This window comes from Bufo gargarizans, chromosome 5 (genome assembly GCF_014858855.1).
Source record: "Bufo gargarizans isolate SCDJY-AF-19 chromosome 5, ASM1485885v1, whole genome shotgun sequence".
NCBI lineage: Eukaryota > Metazoa > Chordata > Amphibia > Anura > Bufonidae > Bufo > Bufo gargarizans.
The window spans coordinates 428,095,965-428,122,156 of record NC_058084.1 but is presented as its reverse complement, the minus strand read 5'-3'; the positions used below and the strand labels follow the sequence as shown (position 1 = coordinate 428,122,156).

The 26,192-nt window shown below is 43.3% G+C and overlaps 1 protein-coding gene across 3 annotated transcripts in view; it reads left to right on the top strand.

Moving 5' to 3' along the window:
- Positions 1–9,289, top strand: part of EPC1 (enhancer of polycomb homolog 1) — a 95,382-nt gene extending 86,093 nt beyond the window's left edge. For 2 of the 3 annotated variants that reach the window (XM_044293132.1, XM_044293131.1), the window contains 4 exons: positions 756–871; positions 6,817–6,958; positions 7,043–7,421; positions 9,007–9,289. In XM_044293132.1, the coding sequence (XP_044149067.1) occupies positions 756–871; positions 6,817–6,958; positions 7,043–7,421; positions 9,007–9,079 (710 nt within the window). In that variant the 3' untranslated portion in view covers positions 9,080–9,289. Of the gene's footprint in view, positions 1–755; positions 872–1,144; positions 1,283–6,816; positions 6,959–7,042; positions 7,422–9,006 lie in introns of those variants that run through there. The other variant, XR_006389949.1, reaches the window with a different exon arrangement.
- The last annotated feature ends 16,903 nt before the right edge of the window (positions 9,290–26,192 follow it).

The following is a 26,192-nucleotide window of genomic DNA, read 5'->3' as shown; positions in this document are numbered from 1 at the left end:
AGATCTGCAAAAAACACTAATGTGAAAGTAGCCTAAGTTTGTCTAAGCGCAAGGACTGTCAGATAATGCGCCTCATCATAAATTCGGCACATCCTCCGTCGGCGCAGGCGATACCAAGACCAGTGCAGAAAGAACTGGTCTTGTTAAATCTCCCCCAAAGTGTATGTGTGTGTGTGCTGCCCTGAGATGGTCTTGCACTCCTTGGTTTTGGGAAAGATTTTCCTACTTCTGCTTGATTTTGGCACAAAGGAGCAAGTACCCTACTTACGGTCATGTCAGTGTTATTCAATATCCTATTTGTTTTAGGGGTTGCGATCATATAATTGACTTCTAAGGGTACTTTCACACTTGCGGCAGGACGGATCCGGCAGGCTGGTCTCCCTGTCGGATCCGTCCTTCTGCTGTTTCACCGGACCGCCACTCCATCCCCATTGACTATAATGGGGATGGGGGGCTGAGCTCCGGCGGTGCACGGCGATAGCCGCCGGACTAAAAAGTCGGGCATGCAGGACTTTTTAGTCTGGCGGCTTTCGCCGTGCTGCGCCGGAGCTCAGCCCCCGTCCCCATTATAGTCAATGGGGACTGAGCGGCGAAACAGCGGAAGGACGGATCCGACAGGGAGACCAGCCTGCCGGATCCGTCCTGCCGCAAGTGTGAAAGTAGCCTTAGACTAATAGACTCCTGTTTTTGTTAAGTAAAGAAGAATAAAGCTAATCTTTATGTCATACTCTAATGCATACAACTTTCATTTTCAGTATTTACAGCCGAACAATACCAGCAACATCAACAACAACTGGCACTAATGCAGAAACAGCAACTTGCTCAAATCCATCAACAGCAGGCAAATAACTCATCTGCTAACACATCACAGGTAATGCCACACTCTTCAATATACTGATATAGTCTACAAATTTGTTTGTGCCTCCCTCACTTTTTTTTTTTACCACTTGAGAACCCAAAGAATTTTAGTTTTTTGCATTCCTACAGTTGTAATGTACAGCATTTGTCACATAGCAGGATTAAAGGGATTTTTCCAACATGAGAAATTTTAAGAGTGGTACCTAAAAGATCCCCTGCTGCTTCTGTTCAATCGCTGCTTGGGTCCCTGCTGCTTTATACTTCCTTCTCCCTCCTTGACATGCAGGAAATACAGGCTCGAACAATCGGCGTATGAAGTGAGTTACTGCTGTGGCCAAGAATTGGCTGAGAGGGCATTTCCTTCATTTCGTGACAAGAGCAGACGGAACTTGGGCAGTGACTGAACAGCAGCAGAACGGGATCGGTGACTTATCTGATCTTTTGTTTTTAACCACCTAACTGTTCTGCCGGAGCTCAGCCTCGGCTGTGGGAGAAGTGCTTAACTGAAGTGGAAGTGGGAGTGCTGCTTTAGCTGCGGATATCTCCTGAATGGTAGCAGTTAGAAGCATGGAACTGGTCTTGTTTCAAAGCTGGCGTTCCAGGATGACAGCATGAGTCAAAGCAACAGAGGAGATATCACTGTTAGAAATTGAGTCAGGTAAAACATGCTTTTACTTTAAGGCCCCTTTCACACGGGCAAGATTTCCACGTGGGTGCAATGCGTGAGGTGAACGCATTGCACCCACACTGAATCCGGACCCATTCATTTCTATGGGGCTGTGCACATGAGTGGTGATTTTCACGCATCACTTGTGTGTTGCGTGAAAACCGCAGCATGCTCCACTTTGTGTTTTTCATGAATAGAAGTGAATGGGGCTACGTGAAAATCGCAAGCAAGTGCGGATGCGGTGTGATTTTCACGCATGGTTGCTAGGAGACTATCGGGATGGTGACCCGATCATTATTATTTTCCCTTATACCATGGTTTGGGTACGCTTTAAAATGTTTTGCACTTGCACTGAAAAATCGCTTGTTTTCCCGCGACACACCTGCATCTTATCCGGCCCAAATTTGTGTTGCCCGTGTGAAAGAGGCCTAACTTTCAGCTGTATTTACTGCATCCCGATTTCTATCAGTGATCTAGATGGTACCAAACCAGAGAGATGAGCAGCTAAAGCAGTCTGGAGGGGGAGCATTTGCAGAGCTGACAGGCTGCAGGAGAAAAGGCAAAATAGTAAAAAAAAAACTATAATTAATATATGTATGTGTATGTGTGTATATATATATATATATATATATATATATATATATATATATATATATATATATATATATAATTATATTATATAGGGTGGGCCATTTATATGGATACACCTTAATAAAAATGGGAATGGTTGGTGATATTAACTTCCTGTTTGTGGCACATTAGTATATGTGAGGGGGGAATCCAACTTGTTTTTTCAATAGGAAGAGGGTCATGTGACACATCAACGTGCTTGGTTTTAACTTAACTTTATTCTTTCAGGAGTTATTTACAAGTTTCTGACCACTTATAAAATGTGTTCAATGTGCTGCCCATTGTGTTGGATTGTCAATGCAACCCTCTTCTCCCACTCTTCACGCACTGATAGCAGCACTGCAGGAGAAATGCTAGCACAGGCTTCCAGTATCCGTAGTTTCAGGTGCTGCACATCTCTTATCTTCACAGCATAGACAATTGCCTTCAGATGACCCCAAAGATAAAAGTCTAAGGGGGTCAGATCGGGAGACCTTGGGGGGCCATTCAACTGGCCTACGACGACCAATCCACTTTCCAGGAAACTGTTCATCTAGGAATGCTCGGACCTGACACCCATAATGTGGTGGTGCACCATCTTGCTGGAAAAACTCAGGGAACGTGCCAGCTTCAGTGCATAAAGAGGGAAACACATCAGTGTGTGAAGAGTGGGAGAAGAGGGTTGCATTGACAATCCAACACAATGGGCAGCACATTGAACACATTTTATAAGTGGTCAGAAACTTGTAAATAACTCATGAAAGAATAAAGTTAAGTTAAAACCAAGCACACCATTGTTTTTCTTGTGAAATTCCCAATAAGTTTGATGTCACATGACCCTCTTCCTATTGAAAAAACAAAAGTTGGATTCAAAATGGCCGACTTCTAAATGGCCGCCATGGTCACCATCCATCTTGAAAAGTTTCCCCCCTCACATTTACTAATGTGCCACAAACAGGAAGTTTAATATCACCGACCATTCCAATTTTATTTAGGTGTATCCATATAAATGGCCAATCCTGTGTATATGTATGTGTGTGTAATTAAAATATATAAAGGCAGTTTCGGTTTTCGGTCAAGGGCATCCTGAATTTTCGGTTTCGGACCAGAATTTTCATTTCGGTGCACCCCTAGTATATATATAGTGTATTAAATAAATTATTTAAAATAAAACTGCAATTTTTACATTATTTTGTGGAATTTATTTATGGCTTTCACCTAGTGGTAAAATTAACATAACTTTATTATGTGGGTGATGATTGATAGAGATAGATAGATAGATAGATATATATATATATATATATATATATATATATATATATATATATATATATATATATAGAAATAGAAGACACCGCAGCACATCCGTTGGTGAAAAATAGTGTATCTTTATTCACCCAAGCGACGTTTCAGTCCTCTTACTGGGACCTTTCTCAAGCTTGAGAAAGGTCCCAGTAAGAGGACTGAAACGTCGCTTGGGTGAATAAAGATACACTATTTTTCACCAACGGATGTGCTGCGGTGTCTTCTATTTCTATATATATATCTATCTATCTCTATCAATCATCACCCACATAATAAAGTTATGTTAATTTTACCACTAGGTGAAAGCCATAAATAAATTCCACAAAATAATGTAAAAATTGCAGTTTTATTTTAAATAATTTATTTAATACACTATATATATACTAGGGGTGCACCGAAATGAAAATTCTGGTCCGAAACCGAAAATTCAGGATGCCCTTGACCGAAAACCGAAACTGCCTTTTTGCCCAAATACTTTTAAAATACTTTTTTTTTTAATGATATTTATAACAGTGCCATCCACAGATTCTCCCCCCCCCCCCCCCCCCATTGCCGCTCCAGTACAGACTAGTTATAAAATGTGTACAATTAATAAGGATTCTATTCATGAGGCCCCCTCTGCAGTAGAACATTCAATATAGCCACATCCTACTCACAGGGCTGTTATCTTAATGCTGGCCGGCCGGGCAGACGAGCGGCAGCGTCACGACTGACGTCACATGCCTGCGCCGCCTCCTTCATTCAGAAAGTAGGCCGGGCACATGACGTCAGTCGTGACGCTGCCGCTCGTCTGCCCGGCCGGCCAGCATTAAGATAACAGCCCTGTGAGTAGGATGTGGCTATATTGAATGTTCTACTGCAGAGGGGGGCCAAATGAATAGAATCCTTATTAATTGTACACATTTTATAACTACTGGAGCTGGGGGCCGGAGCACAGTGAACGCACTGGCCCCCAGCTCCTCCTCCCAGTCCCTCCCCGCTATTTTCTGCCGATATGTACCAATATCGGCCAAAATGGATTAGGCCCATTTTCGGCCGATGTTTTCGGCCGCCGGAATTTCGGTGCACCCCTAATATATACCCCAAAATGGTTCCTAAAAAAACCTATGACTATTCCCGCAAAACCCATACATTTTTTTTAGAAGAAAATTTTAAAAAATTATACCTGCTGGAACACAAAAGGGGAAACTATTGGTCCTTAAGGTTAAAATGAATTATGTCTCTAAGGGGTTAAAAAATGCAATCGTGTCCCCCTAAGTTATACGCCGAAAGCATTTACTGCAGACACACATAAAAAATCTACAATTTAGTGACATTTTTGGGAGGGTTTTTCCAATTTTAACATGAATGGTTTACCCACTCTGAACCAGCTGCCACCAATTTTGGGGGTCTGGTACCCTTTACTAATTTTTAAGTGCAGAAGCCCTTTAATAAAAGTGTTGACATTCACCTCAAAGAATAGCAAATGTGCAAACTAAAATTGGGAAGCTGCTGTTGATCTTCTGGCTTAAGAGGCGCAGCAGTGTAGGATCTTGATGAAATGACAGCAAAAGTGGAAGGAAAGGCATGATGCAGAGGTTTGTAGTTCTCAGCAGCCCTGTATAGTAATGGATTCCGTTTTTAATGTTGAGGTTGCTTTCATATGTTCAGTAGTCGTTCATTTTTGTCTTTTATGAATATGCTCAAGTACTGCTAAAAATCTTGCTAAAAAATACCTGCGTCTTATAGGCCACAGTCAGGGTGGTACTGCAGTGCTGGACCTCCCAGACTGCTCCCTTAAAAGGGTTGTATAATCTTGAGACATTGGGTGCATATCGCTAGGATATGTCCCCAATGTCTGTTAGGCGCAGTTCCCACCTCTGGGACTCGCACCTATCCTTAGAACAGAGCCCACAAAGTGCAGAGGGGCACATCGGGTATGCCTGGCCTCCTTCCATTAGTTTCTATGGGACTGCCGAAAATAGTCGAGCGAGGCCACTGCTCCTATCACTTCTATGGTGCTTATGGAAATAGCCAACTTGCTCTGCTATTTTCAGCAGTCCCATAGAAATAAATGGAGGGTAGCCACACATGTGTGGTGCACCCTCCTGCACTTTACAGGCTCTGTTTTAAGGATAAGTGTGGGTCCTAGCGATATGCCCCCAATGTCTAAGACGATACAACCCCTTTAATGATCAAGCAGAGCTTTAATACAGCACTTTGCTGGATAAATGAGAGAGCTGTGCGACTGCACACTTCTCTCCCCCTGCCTGACACTGATCTGTGTGATCGTTCAGCACATGGAAGGGACTGTTAGAAGCACAGCCCTCTCCATCTTGAAGGTCTCCATGCTGCAGTAAATGAACCAAAAAGCTGTGATTAAACTGCAGGTGAAGGATCTTTAATGTTACAAGAGGGCAGGGCCAAACCAAGACAGTACAGTGCTTGTAAGTGTCAAGAAATTAGTTTTTATTAAAGATAATTGTCAAGGCTGTTGCAGCCTGTGATTGTGGGAGGGGCCCCCCTCCCACGGTCATCCGACGCTGGCGTCATCTCGTGCCCCACCCTCCCTCCCCTTTTCAAGGGCTTCCTCAGGGTATGCCCCCTTATAGGCTACCCACGTTTCACGGCTACGGGCACAATCCAGGCCTATGTAATATATGATACGTTCAGGTTCCCTGTGTTCACCACGATAGCTCCAGTATCCGTAGCCACGACCATAATAGGATATATAAGGCCTGTTTCTAACAGCAGGCAGGCTGTTCCAGAATAGAATGCCGGGAATCGGCCGGACCAAAACCGCTTTTTTTGTCATGCTGTTTATCGGCATATTTGCCAGATCAGGACCAGTACCCATTATAGTTAATGGGTGACCACATGCACCATTGCTTTTTTTTCAGTGCTTGGCAGATGACACACTAAGGCTCCCTTTACACGTCCGTATAATGGGTCTTCATCCGTTCTGCAAATTGTGGAACGGGTGTGGACCCATTTATTCTCTATGGGGACGGAATGGATGCAGAGGGCACACTAAGTGCTCTCCACATTTTCGGAACGCGCCCCCGATCTTTCGGTCTGTGGAACATGTCCTATTCTTGTCCGCAATTACGGACAAGAATGGGCAGTTCTATGGGGGTGCCGGCTGGGTGTATTGCGGATTCGCAATTTGCACATCTGCAATACACTACGGACGTGTGAATGGACCCTAAAGTTAAAAGGAGCTGACCTAAACTATTAAGCACCTCTATGCTAGATCCTAAAGTTGGTGACCTTGACCCCCCTCCACTTCATTTAACCACTAGGGAAAGTTGAAGTATAATTTTTTTCTAATTTTCTGTAGAATTGTGCCCCTTTTTAGTCTATAAAATTTGGCATTTATATTTTTCTCTCTATATTAGGGTTTTGTTTCGAAGACATTGGACTCTGCGAGCGCTCAGTTTGCAGTCACAGCATTGGTAACATCTGAACAACTGATGGCCATCAAAATGAAGGATGATGTTGTCCTTGGAATTGGAGTGAATGGCATTCTTCAAGCCTCAGGTTTGACATGATTGCTGAAGTCTGAAAATGTTGTGTTGTATCATACGTGTCTAATTGCTTACACTGTTTGCCTTTTCTTCACAGGAGTATACAAGGGCTTACACCTCAGTAGTAATACGCCTGCAGCACTCGTACACACAAGTTCATCATCAACATCATCAACTGGTTCAGCCTTGCTACAGCCTTCCAATATAACACAGACTGCTACTTCCCACAGCACTCTGAGTCACCAAGTAACTGCTGCCAATTCTGCAACAACTCAGGTTCTGATTGGGAATAACATCCGATTAACTGTACCCTCCTCCGTTGCCACTGTAAACTCTATAAACACCCTCAATGCACGCCATTTACCCAGGACTTTAAGTGCTGTTCCCCCATCTGCCTTAAAGCTCGCTGCAGCAGCAGCAGCGAACTGTCAGGTACCCAAGATTCCAGCAGCATCTTCTGTGGATGGAGTACCGAGGTAAGACTTGCTGAGCATTTGCCAGAAAATAATTACCTGTGGTTTTGTAAATTTTTTTCAACTTCGGTGTCCGTTTATCACAGGTTCATACTGTTCTTGTTAGAGCGTAACTTTGATATAGCAACAGATGTAACATTTAACATGACTTTGCCATTGTCTCTGCAGGGTTGCTTAAAGATACAGTTTACTATATTTTGGTATAAAAATGGTATAAAAAAAAATGGATGAAAGCGGTTCTGACCTGCACTTCATGGATATGAGTTATAAATTACATGCTCAATGAGCTTCTTATAATTTGTAGAGGTTGTGCACTAACTCGATAAAACATTTGGAAAATGACTTCTGTTTGGAATCCAGCAGCATATCCTCAGGATAGGCCAAATACGATCAGATCATTGGGCGTCCAACTCCTGCCAAACGTTGGCTGTCTGAAGGGGCTCACACGAGTGCTGCACATGGTGTAGTGGTAATGCCAGGTAATTACAGCTTCCTCTTCCATTCAAGTGCATGGGACTAAAAGCTGCAATTACACTGCACTACTGATACAACGTTCAGTAGATGCATGCCGAGGACACAGCACTTGAACAACTTACTGGTGCCGATGCTGGGAGTCGATCCCACAATGATCTGATATTTATGTGGTTTGATATTTGTGGTTTTCTCATGGTCTTGTAGATTTCCTGGTCTTCAGGTTTTCTCCCACACTCCTGTAACATACTGATTGGTATAGGAACCAATGTGTTGTATATATACAGTATTGAGGAATACGTTTACACTATCCAAAGTGTAATAATAAGCACTAAACGACCATAAGGGAGTTCTCAGGCTCCCAAAAATAAATTATTGACTGTCAGGAAACCGCTAAAAATGAAAAATCTCATTTTGAAAGCCCCTCCATTCCGTCTCCATGTTGCTCTTCTCGGATGTTTCTGGTTCCTGGAAGAAAATCTGTCGTAATATGACTGCTGCAGGCAAAGAGTGGCCTCCACAGTGGAGCGTGGGCATGTACTAGTGCACACGTCTGTGTTGAGCCCAGTGATTGGCAGCAGTAGTTACATGACTACAGACTTTCTACCAGAAACAGCGGGGATGGGAGCAGTGTCTCTAGAATGAAAGGGTTTTCAAAAGACTTGCGTTTTAGTTTTTTTATGTTTCTAGCCTGTAACTCTTTGCAATCTAAGGATACCTGTGCACAGGTGTATTTTTACAGATTCTCTGCATTTTGATGGGGATTTGCAGCGTTCTCACCTTTTTACATTTCAAAGGGTGAAATGCACAGAAACAATTGACATGCTGCAGATTTCAAAATCCGCACGGCAGTTCTATTCCTGAATGTAAAAAAAATAGGCAGAGTGTACAAAGATTTGTCAAATCGGAGTTCCTTTTGCTGGTACTGTATTACGCTGCACTTTTCCTTACCTGAAAACTCACACGGAAAAACTGCACCTAATCGGCAACATGTGCTGTTTCTGTTGCATTTATGTTGGCCTGTATCGCCAGTTTCATTGTTTGTTTGTTTGTTTTGTTTTTTTGTGTGAAATTTTATTTTAAAAAAAACATTTCATTTATTTTTTTTGTCTCACAGGGAAAACCATGAAACAGAAAAGCCAGCATTGAACAGTATAGCAGACAACACAGTAGCTATGGAAGTGACGTAGTTTTGGCAGGAATGGGACTGCAGCCTTGGGAACTTGTTTAGGTGCTATGCATCAGTAGCATTATGAATGCAAGGGATGACGGGAAGCGGCACACTGCGTTTCCTCGGCAGCTGTGGGGACTCAACAGCAATGCACATCTCTCATGCTTTGATTTCTTTTCTCTTTTTTTGTACTGTTAATAGGAAAGAATAAACATCTGTAAATTATGAATACAGCAATTATCTGTACAGTACTGCATATTTGTAATACCCTTGTATATATGTTACTTGAATACAGAACTGTTCATTTGTGATGCTTTGCACTGGGGGGAGGGGAAATGGGGAATACAAAAAACTGCAACAAAGTAAGAGTGTGAGATTGTATAGAGATGAGAAGTGTCATCACATCATGTGCATGGTGCGGAACCTGCTGTTTTATCTATTTATTGTGCCGTGTTTACAGTTTTTTGTACACTGTACCTTCATTGGTTCCTGTGCTGTAGTAAATGTGCTAGGTAGCTGTGGACTCCTTGGTATTTTGTAAATGGTATAACATAACGTGGTTCCCCACCGGGTCCCTGAGTTCTCTGTATCATGTGAAGAAATGGTGACATAATACAGAATCTTAAGAAAAAAAGGCATCAGTTTTTTTTTTTTGTTTTTTTTTAAATTAAATAATGGGAATGTACTAATGCGGATCTTCCTGTTCCAATATCAGAAGTGACAAGATAATAATGAAGTCTCTTGAATCTTCCCTTTCCCCGTTCACCTGTACGTCATGTGGGTGGTTACTGGTACTTCAGGCACTAAGGTTTTGTTGCTGCTTTACAAATGCCCCCCATGCCTCCCCTCCTGCCCCATCTCCTCCTACACCAAAAAAGTGTTAAATCAAGTATGCAAATGGAGTCCATTCAACTGGAGTTTTTTTTTTTTTTGTTTTTTTTTATGTTGTCTGCCCATTTTTTTTTTTTTTAAAGAAGAAAAAAAACACTTTAAAAAAAATTGTATTTTTTTATGGTGTAATTGTTAAAGACTTCATTCTTTACTTGTTCTTAAGAAAACAAAAGGACATAAGGGAGAGGAATGCAGTAATTGCTGTACGTGTATCATCATTCCAGTTTCTAGAACAGCCAGCTTTTTTTCCTTTTTCCAAATTTTCTCCAGAAGGCTGCAGGGCCAGAACCACAACTATCGGGTGCCTTCCTTTGGAAATATGAGCTCTCTTCTGTGAAGAGCATGGTACTTTACAGACTACTAATGCTTTGTCAGTACCGAAGTCTGAATGCCCAGTCCACTGGCATACATTATCCTTGAGGTTTTTTAATCCCACTTGGAAATACATTGTGAATGATTTCTCACAGGATAAACCCAGGGCATTACATGTTGACAGACGAAAATGTGTGGTGATGTTTCTTCTTTTTTTTCTTTTCTGTATTAATTTCCGCTCTAAGTTCATTGTCAATTTCAATTCAATGTTCTGCACTTGTTTCTTAAATGGAAGGAAAGAAAAGCTCCCACTAAATTAAGGAAATATTAAAATACATAAAAAAAAACTGTCTCGTTGTGGTTTCAGATTTCAGTGTGGTTTTCTTTAAATATTTTACAGGGATCTCAGGTCCATGGTACGTACTGCAGTGTGTGTGTGTGTGTGTGTCACGTTCCCATTTTAGCCAATGGTTTATTTGGGGGGGTTGAAGATATCTTCCAGCAGTACACCGTATGTCCTGTGTGTAGGACGTGTGATTAGTGTGGGTTCAACCATCAGAACCTTATCAGCAGAACATGGGCATAGCAGTGAGTCCGTACATGCAGCCTCACCTAGTATTACTCAGCCCTTCTCACTTGAATGGCCCCCCTTGTTCTGCTGGTCAGTTGTGCAGCAGGGATCAGACTTTTTTGGGACTGCTGTGCTTGATAAATTCAAGAGGTACATCCAGGTGCAAGGTTCATAATGCATCTAGTCATTTTAGTGGGCGTTCCTGTCATGCTGTGTATGACATGAAGCATTGCGTGATGGGGTCATACTTAAAGAGGAGCTGTCACCTCTCCTGACATGTCTGTTTTAGCAACTACTTGTATCCCCCATGCAATAGCAATTCTGGAGCATCTATCTTTGTCTTCATGATGTGCTTTTCCTGCTGGAAGTTATGAACAAATTACTAGCGGTTTTTAAGAAGGGTCCCAATGGGTGTTACCAGTTGGGGATGTGTCCCTGCACAGTCTGACATTATCCAGTCTGCAGAATTATTACATGGGGCATGCAAGTAGTTACCAAAACAGACACGACATTAGAGGTGACCTCTCCTCCACCGAGGGGTTGTCTGAGAATTGCAGAACTTAAATTTGTTGCAGATGATGTTAATAAATAAAGGAAAAAAACATTTGCTGTGACATCCGCCGCCGCTCCAGTCATCTGTGCTGAAGCAATAACTGCATGTGAACTGCTGCAGCGCATCTCTTGCTGGAGTCATCTTATGCCCTACAAGCTATTATCAGTGCTGAGGCCAGAGTTTAGCAGGCATGTGGGTCTTCGGCTTATCACTGCAGGAAAGTACAAGACCGGCAGGGACCACCTGAGTGGTGAAGGATTTATCAGGTAATGTTTGGTTTTATTTTATATAGTTTCCTGTAAAAAAGGCAATCCCTTTGACATTGCTTTTTACATAGGCTTCTGGCAAAGAACAGCAGTTTGAAACTAGGCAAGTTCTAAAACTTTCTTAACCCCTTAGTGACCACCCATACGTGTTTTTACTGACGTAAACAAAGGGGGTTTTAGCTAAACAGCTGGCTTTAATCAATCATTACATGTACTTAGAATGGTGCATTAAAAACTATAACTTGTCCTGCAAAAAATAAGACCTCATACAAGTACATTTATGAAAAAACTAAAAAGTTCTAGCTCTTGGAATGCAAATTTTAAAAAATGTGCTTGGTCACAAAGGGGTTGTCTAGCCATGAAAAATTATCTTTAATACTGCTTAGAGTGTTAGACTGGGTCATGTCCACCTTAGGATAGGTTCACATCTGCAGTAGGGAAATCCTAGTCTGTTCTGGCAGAGAAGCAAACTGCCGGAGTTACTGTATCTGGCATAACCGGATCCCCATTCACTATAATGGGACCTGGCGAGTCACCAGCAGAATGCCACATTCCCATTCGATCTCATTCTAGTGAATGGGGATCTGGTGGTGTGCTCCTCTCCCAAAACAGACCTCTTACCTACCACAGATGTAAACTACCCTTACTTATTCCATCTGCAAGTTTATACATCCAGATCCTTCTTGACACAGACATGTGAACATTGCAGCTAATCACTGGATATGCAAGGTTATTGCTGAAGACTATTGGCTGTCCCTGTCGCATGTCTGTGTTGAGGGGGACCAGAAAGTAGAGACCAATGGGGGAACCCAAGCAGTAGGGCTTTGGTGAGTTATTTTATAACCTTGTAAGCAGTGTTAATCCAAAAAATTTTTTATGGCTGGCCCTTTAATCTAGCTTTCTTTTCCCAGTTCTGCTGAATTCAATATAACCTACACTCCAGTATGTGACATTAAGTTCTTAGGGTGCCTTCACATACAACAATTTTGTAGCAGAAATTTTAAATTTTTCTGAATTTGGCATGCAGAAATGTTTGCTGCCAAAACAACTCCATTAGTATAAATGGAACTTATTTGCAGTTGTCTAAATTTTCTGCTAAAGGCCAGAGTGATAAAATTCAAATAGAAACAAAAGGGCAGGAAATGTTCCACTTGTCCCAAGCGTTTACAGGACGCCTGTAATGAAAGGTTCTCTCTGGACTGTATAGCAAGAGTAGTTAAGGAAAAGCAGCCCTCCTGCCAATCTGATCTCAGGCTGATGTTCCAGGTAGAGGTACAGGTGTCTATGTCTACTTTGGCTTCCCAGGCCAGCTCCACCACCTCGAGCGAAAAGCTAGACCAGAACCAGAAGGTGAGATGGAAGGTCACTACTCTGAAGGGCAGTTAGAAGAAGAGGAAGGAGTGTTCCATTCGGCAGAATGGGAGCAAGATATTCATTCTCGGAATCCATAGACAATCTGTTATCTGCAATTGGAGAAACTGGATAAAGAAGTGACCCAACCGAAATCTGTACACGACGAAATGTGTGTACTATAGACTTCAGAGACATACTACTGTCCGTCCAGATTTTTAACCGTTTCTTCATTTTGTATTCCAAGAAGGGGACAAGATCTATCTTTTTTTTTTATTATAAATTTCTTTATTAATTTTCTCAGAGGAAAGACAATATACAAATATAAAAAAGGGAGCATATTGCGTATACAGGTCCTTCTAAAAAAAAATTAGCATATTGTGATAAAGTTCATTATTTTCTGTAATGTACTGATAAACATTAGACTTTCATATATTTTAGATTCATTACACACCAACTGAAGTAGTTCAAGCCTTTTATCGTTTTAATATTGATGATTTTGGCATACAGCTCATGAAAACCCAAAATTCCTATCTAAAAAAAATTAGCATATCATGAAAAGGTTCTCTTAACGAGCTATTAACCTAATCATCTGAATCAACTAATTAACTCTAAACACCTGCAAAAGATTCCTGAGGCTTTTGAAAACTCCCAGCCTGGTTCATTACTCAAAACAATCATGGGTAAGACTGCCGACCTGACTGCTGTCCAGAAAGCCATCATTGACACCCTCAAGCAAGAGGGTAAGACACAGAAAGAAATTTCTGAACGAATAGGCTGTTCCCAGAGTGCTGTATCAAGGCACCTCAGTGGGAAGTCTGTGGGAAGGAAAAAGTGTGGCAGAAAAACACTGCACAATGAGAAGAGGTGACCGGACCCTGAGGAAGATTGTGGAGAAGGACCGATTCCAGACCTTCGGAAGCAGGGCTACAGAGAAGCAGCACTGGACTGTTGCTCAGTGGTCCAAAGTACTTTTTTCGGGTGAAAGCAAATTTTGCATGTCATTCGGAAATCAAGGTGCCAGAGTCTGGAGGAAGACTGGGGAGAGGGAAATGCCAAAATGCCTGAAGTCCAGTGTCAAGTACCCACAGTCAGTGATGGTCTGGGGTGCCATGTCAGCTGCTGGTGTTGGTCCACTGTGTTTTTTCAAGGGCAGGGTCAATGCAGCTAGCTATCAGGAGATTTTGGAGCACTTCATGCTTCCATCTGCTGAAAAGCTTTATGGAGATGAAGATTTCATTTTTCAACACGACCTGGCACCTGCTCACAGTGCCAACACCACTGGTAAATGGTTTACTGACCATGGTATTACTGTGCTCAATTGGCCTGCCAACTCTCCTGACCTGAACCCCATAGAGAATCTGTGGGATATTGGGAAGAGAAAGTTGAGAGACGCAAGACCCAACACTCTGGATGAGCTTAAGGCCGCTATCGAAGCATCCTGGGCCTCCATAACACCTCAGCAGTGCCACAGGCTGATTGCCTCCATGCCACGCCGCATTGAAGCAGTCATTTCTGCAAAAGGATTCCCGACCAAGTATTGAGTGCATAACTGAACATAATTATTTGAAGGTTGACTTTTTTTGTATTAAAAACACTTTTCTTTTATTGGTCGGATGAAATATGCAATTTTTTTTAGATAGGAATTTGGGGTTTTCATGAGCTGCATGCCAAAATCATCAATATTAAAACAATAAAAGGCTTGAACTACTTCAGTTGTGTGTAATGAATCTAAAATATATGAAAGTCTAATGTTTATCAGTACATTACAGAAAATAATGAACTTTATCACAATATGCTATTTTTTTTTAGAAGGACCTGTATATATTACATATCAAAATGTATGATCACAATAATATACATAATGCTAGGGCACTGACATGGCACATTAGCCTAGTGGGCCAGCAAACATATAAAGAGGGGGGGGGAAGGCCGTAGCATAGATACTAGTCTCCCTCCTTCCATGAAAAACAAACCCCAGCCAATCTGTTCGCCTTTTAATAATTTATATTTAAACTCCAGAGAAAATATCCCAAGTATGGCTAATTCAATCGTTGGGGGAGGTCTATTCTCAGTTATTGACCCCCATACCCTGAAATATAGTTTGCCAAAAATGCTTAATGGCCAGGCAGCTCCATAGCATATGGACATATCCGGCTTCGGGGCAGAGGCATTTCAGGCAACAAAATTATTTTTCTTTATTCCTGTGCATTTTGGAGAGGAGTCCCGGAGTAAGATATAACCGGTGTATGATTTTGAATTGTATCATCCGATACTGGCGCGAGAGGGAGGCCTTCTTGATGTTTTGCTATATTTCTGGCCACTGGAGTGAGTTACCTGACCCTAAATCCGCTTCCCATTTACCAACACTTTTAAATTTAATAACCGTGCTTAAATCCTTTTGTAGTCTGGAATAAATTTGTGAAACACTAATTTTTTTCCCCATAAAACAGTGACTGCGTAGATCTATGAGCTGTGCACTGCGATTGGCCAGCACTACAGCAAGGGACACGCCTCCTACAAGAAATCAGTCAGAGGGAGCGCAGACACCGGAGCCTATACCGGGCGAACGGAGCGGCCCCCAGGCATACTTGTAAGTGCAGGAGGACCCCTGGGCGCCGCTCTGCCCACTGATCTAGTTAGTTTTTAGTTTGTAGAGTAGTGAAAGGTCCTCTTTAAAGTCCCAACTGCTGATGTATATATGCATACGGCAGTCAGGAACAGGTTAAGGGAAAATCTTCTATACCCGCAAGTAAGAAAACAGAAATTGACAGGGTGGATCCTGAGAGGGAAATCTTAAAGGCCCAGAGCCTCTCGGACACTGTAATTTTTACCATACAACACAGCTAGAAATAAGTTTCCTCAGCAATCTAAAGGAAAGTCTGGAAGAGGTTCTGTACGTGTCTTTCAAAAAACCAAGATCAATTCTCTTCTAAAATCTGTGATATTCTGGACTTTGTTCAAGCAGGGTACCCTAAAGATACAGAATTCAGCTTTTAGTTGCTTTTTGGATCTTCCTCTTGCAGAAGACAGGTTTATAAAAGCCATGGTTCGCATCAGACCAACCATATGTATCACCAGTCTATCCCCTCCTGGGACTTGACAGTGGTACTCAATGGCTTTTGTAATCCTCCCTTTGAATCATTGGATGATCTGAATCTAAGGGCTGTATTACACAGCCTGATTCTGCAGGCTATTTTTGGGAGGGAAGCATTCCTTCCAGGCAATCGCCTGCTTTCTAGCAGAGGAGACCGCTGCTATGTGATGCAGCAATCTCCTCCACAGCATGGGGAGAAGAGATCGTTATGCCATTGCTTGTGCTCATGCTGTGTAGTTGTTTGCCAGCAGAAGATCATTAGACACCACAATCTGCCACCTGCAAACAAAGATTTTTGAGCATGCTGAAAGATTCAGATTGCCTGATGAATGGTAATCGGTGACAATATTAGACTGCCAGATCATCCCTAACGAGCGTTCCTGCGAAAGATAAACTGGCCAACAATTGGCCAGTCTAATACATGCTTAAGACTCTTATCTCTAAAAACGGCCTTCTAAGGCTAGTTTCACACTAGCGGCAAGGAACTCCGGCAGGCTGTTCCGGACTGCCACTAGTTCACGCCTGCCCCCGGACTACCTCTCCGGCCCATTGACTATAATGTGGGCGGGCCGGAGTTCCGGCGGCAGCACGGCAAACATGCCGAGAGGCAGCCGGAATAAAACTACGAGAGCGATAACAGCCTCATGGGTAGAGCGAGCAGAAGCCTTTTGTAGACATTATAGACTGGACCTTCTTTCCCCTTAGAACTCGACATTTGGATGGAAAGTCCTTCAGGCAGTAGTCCCACCCTAACTGTTGGTTTAATTTGGTATCGCACCTGTGGTGCTGTCATGGAGGACATCCTGGAAAGTAAGAATTAATCCTACCGATAATTGGTTTTCCAGGCGTTGGACACGGTAGTACTCTTATTACCTTTCCCATGGTTTTTATTCTTTGGCTTGTGAATTAACAATGCTAAAAATTAATTAAAAAAAGTTTCATCCATCCTGGTGTAGTAATTAGGAAAACACTGGTGAGTGGTGGTGGTGGGAGGGGTCTTTTAACCTCTCTTGTGTTCCTGTCCCTACAGAGAATTAGAAATAACAACCTCCTGTGGTGCTGTCACGTTGAACTCATAGAAAACCAATTACCAGTTGGACTGATTCCTACTTTTGAGCCTCTGTAGCAAATTCTAGCAAATTTCCTGGGAAATATAGAGCTACATGCAGAACAATTCTTCCTGTAAAATGATGGAACCTAAATGACTCCAACAGAATTTAAGCTGAAGGACCTAAAGGTTTGTGAGACTTTGAGTGATCGCTCAGCTCTGATCTAAGTCCTTTTTCTGTGTTGGGTGATCACTAAATACAGGGCAACGAGTTGAAACCAATAAGTTGAAGCTGCCTCTCCACCCCCCCAAAACTCCCAACAGTTTTGGTTTACATCTACAGCGTGCAGATATGTGACATGATGTTGAGTGGTTTATCTTTATGATTTCCTTCTATTAGGGCTCATGCACACGACCGTTGATGTTTTGCGGTCATCAAATTGCAGATCCACAAAACACGGATACCGGCTGTGTGCATTGCATATTTTTCAGAACGGAGCAGCTGGCCCCTAATAGAACAGTCCTATCCTTGTCTGTAATGCGGACAATAATAGGACATGTTCTATTTTTTGGTGGAACGGCCATATGGACATACGGAAACAGAATGCACACAGTCAATTCTGTTTTTTTGCGGCCCCATTGAAGTAAATGGTTCCGCATAAGGTCCACACAAAAACCTGAATGGACACGAAAAAAAAATAATAATTTGATGAGCCCTTAACCTGTTACAGACACAGGGCGTACCTGTACGCCCTGTGTATTTCCGATCACAGCCACGCGGCGGGCGGTGATCGGAACAAGGTGCCTGCTCAAATCATTGAGCAGGCACCTTGTGTCAATGCCCAGGGGGGTCCTATGACCCCCCCATGTTGGCGATCGCAGCAATCCGCAGGTCAATTCAGACCTGCGGTTTGCTGCGTTTCTGGGTTATTCGGGTCTCTGGTGGCCCGATAACCCGGAATAGGATGGTGCTCGGTGGTGTTATAATACACCATCAATTACCATCCTGCGATCCTGAGATGTGGCGGTCACGCCACCTCTCAGGATCGTTGCTGATTGGTCAGCTGGGCGGAGCGGCAATTTTGAATTGCCGGAGCTCCTCTCCCCGGCAGAAAGAGGAGCCCGACTGTTGTGTGAGTTTTTTTGTGCCATCAGGCACACATAGGTGATTTTTGGTGAGGTAGATTAGGCAGGGATAGTGAGGGAGAGTTAAGGGGAAAAAAATATGTTTTTACTGTGGTGTAGATGACCCTAGACTCCCCGGGGATGCTGCGGCTTGCACCCCCCGCAAGTGTTTTTCCTTTTTTTTTTTTAGCATGCGCTGACTGGCCGGCACTCTTAGCGTCGGCCACTGTTAGCACCCCACCGCTGATCAGCGCGTTAGAATCTTTTTTTTTTTTTTTACTTTTTAGGATCTTCTATTTTTTTTTTTTGTTATTTTAATTTTTTTTCTGTTAGGTGTAGGGCAAAGTTCGTGAACACTCGTCCCCCACACACACGCACACTGAATAAAGTTTTCCACGCACGCACGCACACTCACACACACTCCACTATGGCTCGCCATACGTTCTCGGCCGAGGAGGCATACCTCCGACTCCGAGAGCCCCAGTGAGGATGAGGATGACCCCACTTTTGTCATCCGCGTCCTCCTCATCATCTAGCGATGAAGATGAGCCCCAAAGGTGGCAGAGACGCCGCCAGGCGGAGCAAGGGGACCGCCAGATGGAGCAAGGGGACCGCCATGCTAGGGACCCTGTGGCCCACACTAGTACGAGAAGCTCTGGGGCTCGTACTAGTTTTCCAGTCCACCGGAGCCCCCTACCAGTGAACTCGTCTGGTGTACCCCAGAGCATTTTGAGCCTGTGATTCCTGATTTTGTTGGCCAAGCAGGAATCCAGATTCCCACAGTGGGCTTCACTGAATATGACTTTTTTAGTCTTTTTTTTCAGTGATCACTTTGTGAACCTGATGGTGGAGCAAACGAACCTGTACGCCCAACAGTTCATTGGTCAACACCCGGGCTCCTTTTTGGCTAGGGCTGGTGGCTGGACTCCGGTCAGTGCAGCCGAGATGAGGACGTTTTGGGGCCTTGTGCTGCACATGGGCCTAGTCAAAAAAAAACAGTGTCAGGCATTACTGGAGTGGGGACGTCCTCTACCAGACCCCACTTTACAGTACGGCCATGACACGTACCCGGTTTGAGGCCATCCGGAAATGCCTGCATTATGCAGATAATGCAGAATGTCTCCCCCCCCCCCCAAGGTGATCCTGCCTATGACCGCCAGTAGAAAATTAGGCCGGTCATCGATCACTTTGGGGCCAAGTTTTTGGAGACCTATGTTCCTGGAAGGGAGCGGTTGATGAGTCTCTCCTTGCTTTCAAGGGGAGACTCCTTTTCCGCCAGTATGTTCCCTCTAAGCGGGCGAGGTATGGCGCGAAGCTGTACAAACTTTGTGAGAGTACCTCAGGGTACACTTACAAGTTTCGTATGTACGACGGGTGAGATTCCCGTATTCAACCCCCAGAATGTCCCCCCACTCTGGGTGTTAGCGGGAAACTTGTGTGGGACCTTATGCACTTACTGCTAGATAAAGGTTTCCACCTGTACGTGGATAACTTTTATACTAGTATCGTCTTGTTCCAGTCCCTCGCTGCCAGATCCATGTCCGCTTGTGGGACTGTGTGAAAAAATCAACATGGCCTCCCTACCCACCCCTCCAGGTACCTATCCCCAGGGGTAAGACCCGTGCCCTTACTAGTGGAAACCTGTTGCTGGTCAGATAGAAGGACAAGAGGGATGTCCTTGTACTGGCCACAATTCACGGTAATGGCATCACCCCTGTCCCTGTGCAAGGTACCGCGGCAACAGTCCTCAAGCCCGATTGTATCATCGACTACAATCGGTATATGGGAGGAGTTGATCAATCTGATCAAGTCCTCAAGCCATATAACGCCATGCGTAAAACCCGGGCATGGTACAAAAAAAGTTGCGGTCTACTTGGTACAGGTTGCCTTGTACAACTCTTTTGTGCTGTCCTGGAGCGCTGGCAACACAGGGAAATTCCTGCAGTTCTATGAGGCAGTCCTCAAGACCCTGATCTTTTCTGATCGGGAAAGAGCAGGCCGGAGGACCTCGGAAACTGGAGGCGCCCGGATTGTCCCTGGCCATCACTTTCCAGGTGTGGTCCCTCATTCTGGAAAGAAGACGGTCCCAAAAAAAAGCGCAGAGTGTGTAACAGGAGGGGGATACGAAAGGACACCACCACTCAGTGTGACACGTGCCCCGATCATCCGGGCCTCTGCATTACTGGTTGCTTCAGGGAGTACCACACTTCCATGGAGTACTAAATTTATATTCCCCCTTCCCCAATTTAGCCACTGACAAGCAGAAAAAAACTATGGTTCTCAGACTTGAGACACTAAAACAAAACCTTTTTTTTTTCAAAAGTATTATTTTGTAAAAAATAAAGAAAAAGTAGACATATTATTAGGTAAATAGTGCCAATAAAACCATCCTCTCATCCCGCAAAAAATGAGCCCCTACCTAAGATAATCGTCTAAAAACTGAAAAAAAAAACTGAAAAAAAGACTCTAGACCATGGAGATACTAAAATGTTATTTTTTTTGTTTATAAAAGGATAATATACTGTAAAACCTAAATAAATAAATAAAAAGAAGACATATTAGGTATCGCCGCGTCCGTAAGAATCTGCTCTATAAAAATACCCCATGACCCAACCCCTCAGATAAACACGGTCAAAAAAATAAAATAAAAATGTTGCCAAAATAGCTATATCTTGGCAAATTTTCTATTTAATCCGTTTTTTTCCAGTAACAAAGCAAGGGTTAACAGCCAAACAAAACTTAATATTTATTACCCTGATTCTGCAGTTTACAGAAACACCCCATAAGTGGTCATAAACTGCTGTATGACCAAACGGCAGGGCGCAGAATCAAAGAAAGGCCGTATGGTTTTTTGGCACCATGTCCCATTTGAAGAACCCCTGATGCACCCCTAGAGTAGAAATTCCATAAAAGTGACCTAATCTAAGAAACTACACCCCTCAAGGCATTCAAAACTGATTTTACAAACTTTATTAACCCTTTAGGTGTTCCTCAACAGTTTATGGTAAATGGAGATGAAATTTCAGAATTTCTATTTTTGGTAACCTTGCCTCACAAAAATTTAATATAGAGCAACCAAAAATCATATGTACCCTAAAAATAGTCCCAACAAAACTTTCACCTTATCCCGTAGTTTCCAAAATGGGGTCACTTTTATGGAGTTTCTACTCTAGGGGTGCATCAGGGGGGCTTCAAATGGGACATGGTGCAAAAAAAAAAGGCCATAAAAATCTGCCTTCCGAAAACCACACGGCGCTCCTTTCCCTCTACGCCCTACCGTGTGCCCGTACAGTAGTTTACGGCCACATATGGGGTGTTTCTGCAAACTACAGAATTAGGGCAATGAATATTGAGTTTTGTTTGGCTGTTGACCCTTGCTTTGCTACTGGAAAAAATTGATTAAAATTGAAAAATTGCCAAAGAATCGAAATTCTGAAATTTTATCTTTATTTGCCATTAACTCTTGTGGAACATCTAAAGGGTTAACGACGTTTGTAAAATTAGTTTTGAATACCTTGAGGGGTGTAGTTTATAGAATGGGTGGTTTCATTTTTGGGTGGTTTCTATTATGTAAGCCTCACAAAGTGACTTCAGACCTGAACTGGTCCTTAAAAAGTGTTTTTTTTTTACATTTCTGACAAATTTCACGATTTGCTGCTAAACTTCTAAGCCTTGTAACATCCCCAAAAAATAAAATGTCATTCCCAAAATGATCCAAACATGAAGTAGACATATGGGGAATGTAAAGTAATAACTAGGTATTACTATATATTATAGAAGTAGACAAACTGAAACTTGGAAATTTGCACATTTTTGGTAAATTTTGTATTTTTTTTATAAAAATGATTTTTTTGGGTTCCATTTTACCAGTGTCATGAAGTACAATATGTGACGAAAAAAAACAATCTCAGAATGGCCTGGATAAGTCTAAGCATTTTAAAGTTATCACCACATAAAGTGACACTGGTCAGATTTGCAAAAAATGGCCTGGTCCTTAAAGGGACATTTAGGTATATATATGACAGTACAGGTCTTATCAAGTGTGTTAAAATCATCTAAGTATCCCCCCTGTCCACCTTATAAATACCGAAAACTAAAGTTTTATAACCTGCTTGTCTCGTCTCCAATCTGCCCAAGGGGCGGCGTTTCATCTCAAAATGCGCCCAGCCAGCCGCTCCCAACTGCCGTTCTGAAGCCCCGCCCAGCTCATCAATATTCACTTCGCTGGGCGGCGGGTATAACTCTCCCCGACTCAAGATCCTGCGCATGGCCAATTCAATCCTCTGGGCACGTCCTCAGTCAGTGCATGCGCCCGGCCAGGGTCACATCGCGCCTGCGTACATACAGTCTGCGTCTTAGAGGCCACTGCAGCCTCTGCTTTATGCGCATGCGCTGGGCACTTGAGTCGGGGAGAGTTGTAGCCGCCGCCCAGCGAAGTGAATATTGATGAGCTGGGCGGGGCTTCAGAACGGCAGTTGGGAGCGGCTGGCTGGGCGCATTTTGAGATGAAACGCCGCCCCTTGGGCAGATTGGAGACGAGACAAGCAGGTTATTAAACTTTCATTTTCGGTATTTATAAGGTGGACAGGGGGGCTACTTAGATGATTTTAATACACTTGATAAGACCTGTACTGTCATATATATATACCTAAATATGTTTATTGGGCCTCTCAGTGTCCCTTTAAGGTGAAAATTAGCCCGGTCCTTAAGGCGTTAAAGAGAGTATTAAAGAGAACCTGCCACCACAAAAATGCAGTGCAGTCTGCAGACAGCATGTTATAGAACAGGAGGAGCTGAGCAGATTGATATCTAGTTTTGTGAGAAAAGAGTCAATAAAACTTGTAATTTATACATTTAAACCTCTTTCTGGGCCGTGTGGGTGGTCTTATCAGTGATCATCTACTTGGCAACTGAGCTCAGAAAGAGCAGAGTTTTACTAAATCATTTCCCATACAAATGGGTGTCAATCTGCTCAGCTCCTTCTGCTCTGTAACATGCCTGTATTTTCATGGTTATAGGTTCCCTTTAAAGCGGTTGTTCTATAAAAAAAACACCTCCTACCTACAGGATGGGGGATAAGTGTCTAGTAAGACAAGCACAAAAGACCCATTTTCCCCTGCCCCTCCATTCAACTCTATAAGAGTGCTGGAGATAGCCGAGCACTTGTACTCTGTTATCTCCAACAGTCCCAGTGCGCATGTATGAACAACACTCTATTCAAACAGGGGAACACAGGGCCCGTTCTCGTGATTGCCCCAGCGGTCGGAACCCCACTGATCAGTCTCTTATTGCATGGTCAAGCGCACTACATTGAACAGCTATATCTTTTATCAGCATATGAAGCATGTTCTCTGGATATGATTGTGTTGCGTTCTAAACAGATTCTGGGGAGGGCTCTGGTGTTTCTAGAGATCCCACTAACAATCTGTAAGCCAAAGCAAAGAGGGTATTCATATACAATCTGACACAAATACATACTATATAATGTACATGGTGAACAGCACCACCATGTGGAAGATGTCTGTATTTTCCTGGAAATGCACTCCATCAAAATTATCCCTTTGAGATATACAGAGAACTGACAAGACACTGGTTTACTGGAATTGATGTGTCAGTTTAAAAGGCAGAGAATAACTTTCTCAGTTTTATTTTTCTTTCATCCTGCATGTCATTAGATGTATATTTCTATGTTAGTAGCTGGCTCCTAAACTAACTATGATAAGTGTGTGGTAGCATTGTTTATACTTTGACTTTTAACTTTTTGTCAAATTGGATATTCTCTCTAGACCTATACTGGAACATGCTAGCGCTTGCTATTCACCATATATAATGTTGGTGATCTATTGTGTATGTTCACAACAGTCCTGCAATGTCTGTATCGTGTTGAGATCACACAGTTTGTTAGTATTGTGCATCAATATTCGAAAGTCAAAACCTGGAAGATATAGAGAAAAAGTCGAATAGAAAGATTGTGCCTCTTGTTCTGGAGCCACTTCTGGTTTTGGCTCACAAGTACTGATGAAAAATACTGAATTTGTTAAAGTGGCCAAAAAGAATAGGAGACATGAGGGAAATTAAAAAATACGATCTGTCCTATTCACAACAGTGTCCACCAGTAGTCCCAGCAGTGTTTCCCCTATTGCTCAATAATTACAGCCTAGTCTTTACTAAGTGTTCACAATGGTTTCTTGTCCTTTTTCCCAAAGTAGTCACAGCAGTGCCGCCCTCCCCTTCTCACAGCAGTGCCGCCCTCCCCTTCTCACAGCAGTGCCGCCCTCCCCTTCTCACAGCAGTGCCGCCCTCCCCTTCTCACAGCAGTGCCGCCCTCCCCTTCTCACAGCAGTGCCACCCTCCCCTTCTCACAGCAGTTTCTTCCTCCATTTCCACATTAGCCATGCCCCCTGTACTCACAATGGGGCCTCCTCCTCTTTCCCTAGTCTCCTGTGTTGTCTTAGCAGTGTCTGCATCCTTTCCCCCAGTAATCACAGCGTTACCACTCCTGTCAGGGGCAGGCTGGAAACTTAAAGTCCATGTTGTAGGCGGGTCCATATTGACAGAAGGTGGGGCAACACAAGTAGGCAGGGCCAGCAATACTGCAGCACAAAATACCACTCCAGCAGAACCAAATACTACATTGCAGCGCAAGATACAACCACCCTCACTACATTATTCAAGTGTACCAGTGTACTGAGCACGGCAATACAGTTGAATTCAGGAGGGCATCTGCGACTGCTGGCCATCTGCTTAAAGGTGATTTCCCATCTGAGATAGTAGGGGCATATCGCTAGGGGTCCTCCAGTCACCACCTTCCCCACTCCGTTCTTGAAATAGGTGCGGGTCCCACACCTATCAGACAATGGGGACATTTCCTAGTGATATGCCCCCATTGTCTCAGATGGGAATACCAATATGAGAGCATCAGATCACAGTGCTCCCTCTGCTGGGAGGAAGTTACATGCAGTTGTTCTTCAGACACATGTCGTAGTTCTTTAGATCCAGCTGGTGTCTTCTGGTGAGATAAATGTGTATTTCACTTACATTACTGCAGAGTGATGGAGGAGTACACTTTGTACTGAAAAGATAGGTGGCAAAGTATTAAATGCAATACTAGAGCCGTGAAACATGTATTTGTATAGGAAAGATGAGATATGCTGAGCAGAAGCGTGTTCATGCCCTAAATATATCAGTGTAGTCATCCAAAAGATCTATGCATGAAGCATGAAAGTCATTCCTAGCATAGCTGAAGTGTTATTCTTTTAGGCTACTTTCACACATGCTGTAAAGCTACCCGGCAGTGGTACACTTTGGTCCTGGCCTAGCCAGAAACTACTGCGCACCACCAGCCCCCTTTGACTATAATGGGTTTCGGCCTTATTCCCACTGGATCTCAATATAGTCAATAGGGTCTGGCGGTGCACAGCAGTATCTGGTTATGCCGGATATGGTGAACTTTAGAAGCTGTTCCTCTGCCAGAACAGCCTGCTAGCTTTACCTCAAGTGTGAAACTAGCCCTATTTCTATAAACTGTCTGTCCATGCCTCCAAAATATTACACTATGGGGAGATTTACTAATGTACAGAATACCAGCCATTGTGTTAATGCCTTTGAGAATATGGAGTTATCCTAACTCAACGTTGCAGTGCAGATACCTTCTCCATCCCTCTCACCCTTACTGCGGCCAGATCATATTACAGCCATATAGGAGGTTCTGGCAGTTACAGATCTCCCAATCATCCTGGATCCAGCAGGCAGGGGCGTAACTACCATGCGACTGCTATGGGGCCCAGGGCAAGAGGGGACCCAGTTGGGATCATCCCCTCTTCTACTGGAGGTGAAAACTTGGTCAGGACTCTACCCTCTAAGGCAGTGTTTCCCAACCAGTGTGCCTCCAGCTGTTGCAAAACTACAACTCCCAGCAT